We start from the raw sequence: 7,612 nt of genomic DNA, 5'->3' as shown, positions 1-7,612 counted from the left end.
TACCTCTCGACTTCCCCTGTCTAGGCTTGGGCGACTTGACAGTATCCCAGCCCTCGTGCCTCATTCGTGTGACATGGCAGCTAGGCACCGCTACAGCCGAACGATTAGTGACTAGTATCATCTTACATTCAAAAAGTTTCCACTGTCGAACGGGTGTGGACCGAAGTACTGAGTGATCCACAGAAGTTAAGCAGTAGCAGAATTGGCGTTGATGCGATGCAACGTTGCCCGTACAGCCCGCTGAACATCACCGGTATCTTATCCCTTGCCACCCGGCGTGGTGGTGATCCTGTAACAACACAGAAAGTCACTGAATTCTCTCTCGAAACGAATTAAGCCACCTGAATTGAGACACATCACCTTTGGTTGTAAGCTGTAAGCTATTTTTCATTGACGTGAAGAATAAACGCCACTCACCTCTTAAAAACCGATGCATACTATGTCCCTGAAACACACATACAAGACCCAAACATATTCATGCATCTTAAAACGCCACCGACGACCTCAGCTCCATCACCTCTCTGTGTTTGGTGAATAAGAAGCGACCACTAGTGGGATATATGACATGAGAGTTGCTCTCAGACCCAGAGCTGAATGCGCTTTGCTGGATTGGGTTCTGATAGACAGTATTCTTTGCGACTTTTGGTTATCCAGCTCAATCACGCTCAATGCCTCTCGACAGATAAAACGGTGCATGTTTGTGCCGTCGGCATGTGCCCCAACAAGCCGAAGTTCTGGAGCTGAGAAGGTTACTTTCTATCAAGAGTTATCCAGGCCCATTCGCCAAGTAGGCGATTTGAATACTCAAGTAGGTCGTCTGAAAACTTTGGAATCACATTTGGGAGATCGATTAGGAGTTGATGCTGGTCGCGCAGACACCAGATAGGGACTCCTCCATCTTTGTGTTGATCAACAACTTCTGGCTGGTACGAACTTTCAACATAAACGTTCGCATGCCGTAACTTGGTGGCCACCAGGTGCAAATCGAACGTGGACTCAGTTGGATCACGTGGCCTTCAGCCACTGGTGGAAAGCCATAATTCAATAATGCTGTTCCTTCGGTACGCAAATTGATTCATATCACGTCATGATGCGAGCAAGTCTGACATTTCATTTCCCTTAAGGCCCTCGCAAGAATTACCATAGTCCACCAATAGCAACCTGAGCTAACCCAACTAATTTCTACAGTAAACCGACACCGTGCTGGTAGAGGCCACATGAAGAGAGCATGGCAAAATGTGAAAGGAGCTATGTTAGCCGTGTTCAGTGTTCTCCGCTTGACTTCTCCGATATGATCAAATGACCATTGGATATTGTCGAGATCGCCAGCACTGATTGATGCTAGGAAATCCATGTCAACAAGCAACAAGTACGACGGCGGAAGCAAATCCAAATTAGGAAAAGCCTAAGTGAAGACCGAGAGCTTTGGTAGATACCGAAAATTCAAGAGGTGGAGAAGACTTTTGCCATGCCTTACACCAACTGATGTGAACGACCGGCCACAGGAAAGCAACGGCTGGTGGAACGATAAGTGAAATAGGCTGCTCAGTCATTTAGCCGTAAAAACGCCCTCTGGAAAGATGGGTGGAACAATTCGAAGAACAATTTAGCTGGCTCCCAGCAACACAGTCTTTGGAGATAATGCACACGGGCGAATGGAATGTAAACGTTCGTCGCTTGTCAGGAGTAAAATACAAAATTCCCGTAGTGAGGCGCGGGAAGGCGTCAGGAGCGCACTGTATGTATCAAGCCCTCTTCGACGACTGAGAATCCCTGGTGATTCATCTGACAAAACTCAGTGATGCGATATGGGGCGAAGAGAAAGGGCGTGCAGATGGCAGTAAATCGACGGTCATTCCCATCTACAAAGGGCACGCGGACGCTGCGGAAAACCCACTGTGGCGTCAGCCTGGCAGCTGTAGCAAAGAAGGTGCTCTCTGGTCTCTTATTTGAAAAGTTGATTCCACAAAGGGAGGGAATGAGATGGGTTTCTTTGTGAAGGGGGTGAGTCGAACACGTTTTTACACTCGGACAGATTCTGTTAGCTGCTGGAAGCAACCAACAATTGCGGTCTTCCTTGACTTGAAATTTGTATCTGACCTTGTGGGCCGTCAGGCACTATGACGATGTCTATGGAGCGAAGGTGCCTCCCGTGGATTATTGACTCATTAAGGCGCCGTACACCACTTCCCACGGACGCGTGAAGGTTCACAGTAATCTATGGTCCGGTGTCAGACATGGCTGTCCTCTTTCACCATCCCTCTTCAACTTCACCATTGATACAATTATCGAACACTTGATCCAAGCCTCTAATGCCCCCACAACTTTCAGTGGTTCTCCTTGAATTGAGACTGCACGTTCTCAAGCGTGACTTCGCAGTTTGAAGGTGAAAAACACATGCCGGAAAATAGTATGACGGTAGTCAGTTTATTCAACATGGTTTGTGCTTCGTCCTCATCTTTAAAGACGAAGATGATGTCGTCTGTGCACTCCAGATTGACGGGATTCTTACCAACAACAATTTGAACACCGGAGTCTTGAAGATCTTCCAGCGTTCGCCCCGTTTCATCAATAACGACCTCGAATAAGAACGGAGGGATTGGACATCCTTGTCGGACGCTATTTTTTGTAGAAAAGCTTTTGAAGAGCTCACCATACACTCACACACGTCCAGAAGTATGTGAATATGGGGATCGGGTTGTGTTCACAAACTTCTGCGATATACCCTGTTGAGCAAGTGTAGTTAACAACACTGACCGATAAACAGAATCGAACGCAACCCGGAAGATGAGAAACAAAAAATGCGGGTCGTCTGTACAAGTGATGTTGCTCTAAGACCTGACGGAGTGTGAGGATGTGGTCGATACAGCCTCTACTCAGTCGGAATTCCGCTTGCTGCTCACGAAGTTTTGCGTTCCACTGTAAGACAACGAAGAATCAGTGACGCCAGAAGCATTGTTACAACGGGAGTCAAACAAACACTTCTGTGGTTACTGCATTCGCTGCGGGTACCCTTTTTAAAAATGAGCACGATTGTCGAATCATTCCAGTTGCCTGGAACGGTGCCCTTCTCCCAGATAGACCCAAGAAGACTAGGGGCATTGGCTGAGAAGTCCACCACCATACTTGAACTAAGCAGATGAGAGGTCGTGGGAAATAGGAGCGTGAGGCCACTTGGGTAGGGGTGTTAACTAGGAGACTTTCGAAGCTGAAGGGGAGCTCCATACTCACAGTCCATCTGCCTGATGAAGGCCGGCAGTCAGGATGTGAGGTAGCTGGTGTCCAACTGAATCGTTCTTCGAAGTGTTGTGCCTGACGTCTCAAAGCGTCCTCCTTAGCAAGGTATCAGAGAACAGGTTTGGTCCGTGGTAGTTTCGCTGACAAGAGGACTCCGAAGACTAACCGACACATCAGGTGGAATAGCCTACGGACGTTTCCAGCACTTCCACATCTTCCATTTCTGCAGGCTTTCGGATCCGCCAAGCTTCTCGGTCTGTATGGATACTCACCTGGCGTCGGATGATGCATCGAGTTAAGTTTCGGTTGCGGCCAAGAATATGTCGCTGGACCTTCAGCAATGCCACGGTGGGACTAGAGATCATCGCTTGGATGAGATTGGCAGGTTCGTACCGCAGACAAGTCCGCTTTGGATATATGTTCCAGTGGCCGTTAATATCCGACATCGGAACGTCCATCAGGCGCCTGATTTCCAGATCTCCTAGCTTCCCAACGGCTAAGCAAGGAGTGCGCTTTTATAGAAATTTGAAAAGCGTAATGAACAGCAGAACCGCACAAGTGCATGGGCGGAGTTTACGCTGGTATTACAGAAGAAGCGGTAGGTAGTGATGGACCTTCATCATCTGTAACTGACGGCGACGTGGTCTATTGGGATTCAAGGCTAGTTTGCGCTCTAACGATCGAAACATCTCGCTCAAAACAGAGCTATTTAAGAGGATGGCTTTTAAGTAATAACACCTGATGGTTGGTTATTGGTCATTTTTTCTTGCAAAAAGTGAAGGTTGGGTAGCACGATTCTTGATAGCCCTGTTTTGGGTTCCCCGCGATTTCTGCAACAGCCATAGATCTCCGTCCCCCTATTTTCACCTCAACCGATTGGGCTGAGTAGTAAAGTTCCGGACTGACGGCCCTCAAACATGTACAACGGGCAAAAACCTGAAAGCGCTTACCCAGTGCGGCTGTATTGCTTGTTAGCCCAACGCTTACTATATTGTGAGGATCACTGCGGAGTACATAATTCGCGGATACAAAGGAACTAGGCACACCGATTCGAAGTGAATTCAGAGTCGACTCAATGTGCTTTTGCAGCGCGGAAAGCAAGAACAGTCCTGCACAGACTCCTGAGAACAGAGGAATAGGGGAAACCCGCCTTTCAAGGCTTATATACGTCCTTAACTCCAATGCTGTGTACAGACTGGCTTCCACCACTCAGGAAGGATGTTTCCCGTTCGAGGGTAGCAAACACAGGGGCAGTAAAATTGCGAAGGAAGTTGGGCTGGCTGAGTTTTCTTTTGTGTTCGCGGAGGTTGGTCGTACTAGCAAGTGCGAGCAGTTGGCGGAGCAGGTGGTCAGGATCTAGAACAATGTGTAAGATACACGTGGAGTCACCAGGTGAGCTGCCGTAGGCAGCCAAATACAGGGGAAGGCCATGCAAAATGAGTACAAATGGCCTGTTTCTGGGCTTGTCCTAACATGTTGCCACGGGTTAAAAAAGTGCTTTAGGCTCCAACGACATATTCGAAGTGTTCTGCCGTGGTCCCCTCCTTCGCTTTTGTCAAGGAACGCTAAAGTTATCTACGAATCTCTCATTTCGGTTACCTGACAGCAGATGGAGTTGTGGGAAAGTAATTTGGGTGATATTCACCCTTCGGACAAATTGGTGGGGCGCGAACTGAGTATCACTGTTGGATGGAGTAGTTAACAGGGGGGGGGGGGAAGGTTGAAAACAGACGCCACAGTTTAGGGACCGCCACCACTATCGGTACCACTTACTGAAGGCATGAACAGCGATTGGAAGGGTTTGTCCGTCAGCTGGTCCACATGGATCCAAGTAGATGTGCGACCACGACCAAGGCTGAGATTATTTCCGGTTGGGTGAATTCTGAGCAGCTGTGCACCGTACCGGGCGCGGCTCTTTACGCGGATTATCCCCGGTTATCCATAATGAGGCTGAGCCGAGACCCGACAGTGAAGCTTCTCCTGAAGTACAGCATATTAGTTGGTTTGAAGGTATTCCGTAACCTTCTGCAGTATGTTTTCAGTTTGGTATCACCAACCAAGCCAAGTCACCGGCAGGTAGTTTACGGTTCACAGCACTCTAGCACGGAATTCCTGTGAGACGGAAGCGACTGTTATAAAGGTTTCGTGTGAGAATCACTCAGCTGCATTTTCCTGTTCAGTGTCCTTGTTTGAAGCATGTTTCATAGCAAAAATGTAGCCAAGCAAGATTACATCAATCGATGCAACAGGTGCGCTCGTAGACCAAGATGACTTTCTTGAAATCAAATATGGTCAGTGGTGGCAGAAGATCCGTCAAAAGCGTCAAGTGTTGGCCGTGAGACATTTTGTGAGACTTCCTCCTTTCCTATCTGATTGTAGTTCAGGTCCACTGGAGCCAGTGATCTTGAGGCGTGGACCATCGCTTCCTGTGTACCCTCAATGAATTCATGGGTTCTGACTGCCCTAAATCTAAGGCTCGATGGTGCAGTAACAAGGGTGAAGTGCCCAAGCAGAAGTTCGGGATGTGTCTCTCCATCTCTTCCCGTTAAAGCTGACAGTGTCACCGACATCCCTTAATCAGGAGTGGCATATAATCTGTGAGAACGCACTGTAGATGAGCACGTAAAACTGACTTAGGTTCGCAAAAATAGGAATGAGAGTTTTTAGATTGCAGCAATACTTGACGGGTCGGGCGGATGCGATTCCTTCATTTATACTGAAACCGAAATGATTCACGGGATTAAGCAAGAAATTCCCCTTTTTCTTTCCCGGCGGGACTCAATCAGGTATCTTTTGAATCGCGGCATCTAACCTGAGCACGAAGTCCTTTTCAGTCACGCAACAACGAGGGTTTCGTCAAGTATGAAGCGACTGATCACACAACATTGTTCATGATCAAGTCAAAGATCACTGCCGCAGTTATTAATGTGCCTGGTTGGAGATGCTAGAGGATATGCCTGCCAACTGATATCAGTGACGTGACGTTCTTGGGTTTCTATCCAGATTGCCTGAATGGATGTCTGAAGATGTAGGCATATCGGAACGATTGTAGTAAGATGGCACCAATTCCCTTCCCCGTCCACCTAGCGATATATTCAAATTTCGATCATGTTCCTGGGCATCGCGACCACACACAGTGACATTCTCAACATGTGCGAATGTATCGTGCAGACCTTCCTCGCGTATGATGTTGTCTATGGTGCGTTGAAAGCAGGCCACACCATTAGTAACTCCGAACGGAATGCGGCGAAATTGAAAGAGTTTACCACATGCCTCGAATGCAGTATATGGCTTGTCTTTGTCGAGAATGGGGATCTGGTGGTACGCACTTTGAAGGTCTAGTGTGCTAAACACCGTGTAATGGGAAACCTTCTCTACAAGTTCGTCCACCTTCGGCAGAGGATACGCATCAAGGTAAGTGAAGCGATTTATGGTTTGACTGTAATCGATGGCAAAGCGCTTCTTACGCCTTTCATTTGTAGTAACGAGAACCTGGGTGTCCCAAGGAGAGTTAGACGGCTCAATAATTTTGCCAGGTAGTAGCGTTCGAATCTCCGTCTCGATGGATACCGTATCCGCGAGAGAGAAACGACGAGATTTTGCAGCAATTGGAATACACCCAGGGGCGAGATTAGCAAACAAAGAGGGAGCATTGACTTTCGCTGCTTTCAGTGTGCATACGACGAATGCGGGCCGGTTACCCGTGAATGGTATGATGACACTTTGGTGTTGACTGAGAAAATCCAAGCCAAGGATGACGTCTGAACACAAAGTGGACAAGAGCGAGAGTTTGACAGCTTCGTATCACATGCTTTTGTACAGCACAATAGCATAAAGGTGACCGCTAGTAACACAAAATAAATTCGTTGAAGCCATCGAGATAGCTAATTCCGTTCGCCAACGACTACTAGAGAAAGACTCGCAAGCTTCAACAAGCGTTTGACGAGGCAAGTCTGACTGAGCATGCTCAACAACAACCACTCTCATACGACTCGTCTTCTTATGTTCCATGTGGTATCTTATCTATCCAAACTGATAAACCTTTGACTACTGTTCGTGATGCACTTATCTATCAGACTGAATCTAATGACGCGATTGCAAGCACATTCGTCCAAAATGCCCGGCTGTGAAATCTTTGTCACTCCTGCGGCAAGAAAGGTCATTTCCGAAACGTTTGTCGATGCAAACTGAGTTCAAGTCGAATCACATCGACGGTGATCCCTGGTGTCTCATCCATTTTCAACATCTCTTCATCCACTGGACTTCCCAAATCAATCGTTGATGTTATAGTGAATAATATCCCACTTCATGCTCTTATCGATACGGGTAGGTGCGAAAGTTATATTTTTTCTGACATCGCACCGAAGCATGGTTG

At 47.6% G+C, this 7,612-nt stretch overlaps 1 protein-coding gene across 1 annotated transcript; it reads left to right on the top strand.

Annotated features, from left to right (window-relative positions):
* Nucleotides 1-5,058: 5,058 nt before the first annotated feature.
* T265_03410 (hypothetical protein) lies at nt 5,059-5,355 on the top strand (the record flags this gene model as incomplete). The annotated part of the gene is made up of 1 exon (XM_009167894.1): nt 5,059-5,355. The coding sequence occupies one exon, from the start codon at nt 5,059-5,061 to the stop codon at nt 5,353-5,355; it is 297 nt and encodes a 98-aa protein (XP_009166158.1).
* Between the last annotated feature and the right edge of the window lie 2,257 nt (nt 5,356-7,612).

Source organism: Opisthorchis viverrini (genome assembly GCF_000715545.1).
Source record: "Opisthorchis viverrini unplaced genomic scaffold opera_v5_49, whole genome shotgun sequence".
In the NCBI taxonomy this organism is placed as follows: domain Eukaryota; kingdom Metazoa; phylum Platyhelminthes; class Trematoda; order Opisthorchiida; family Opisthorchiidae; genus Opisthorchis; species Opisthorchis viverrini.
This window is presented reverse-complemented; position numbering and strand designations above follow the sequence as displayed.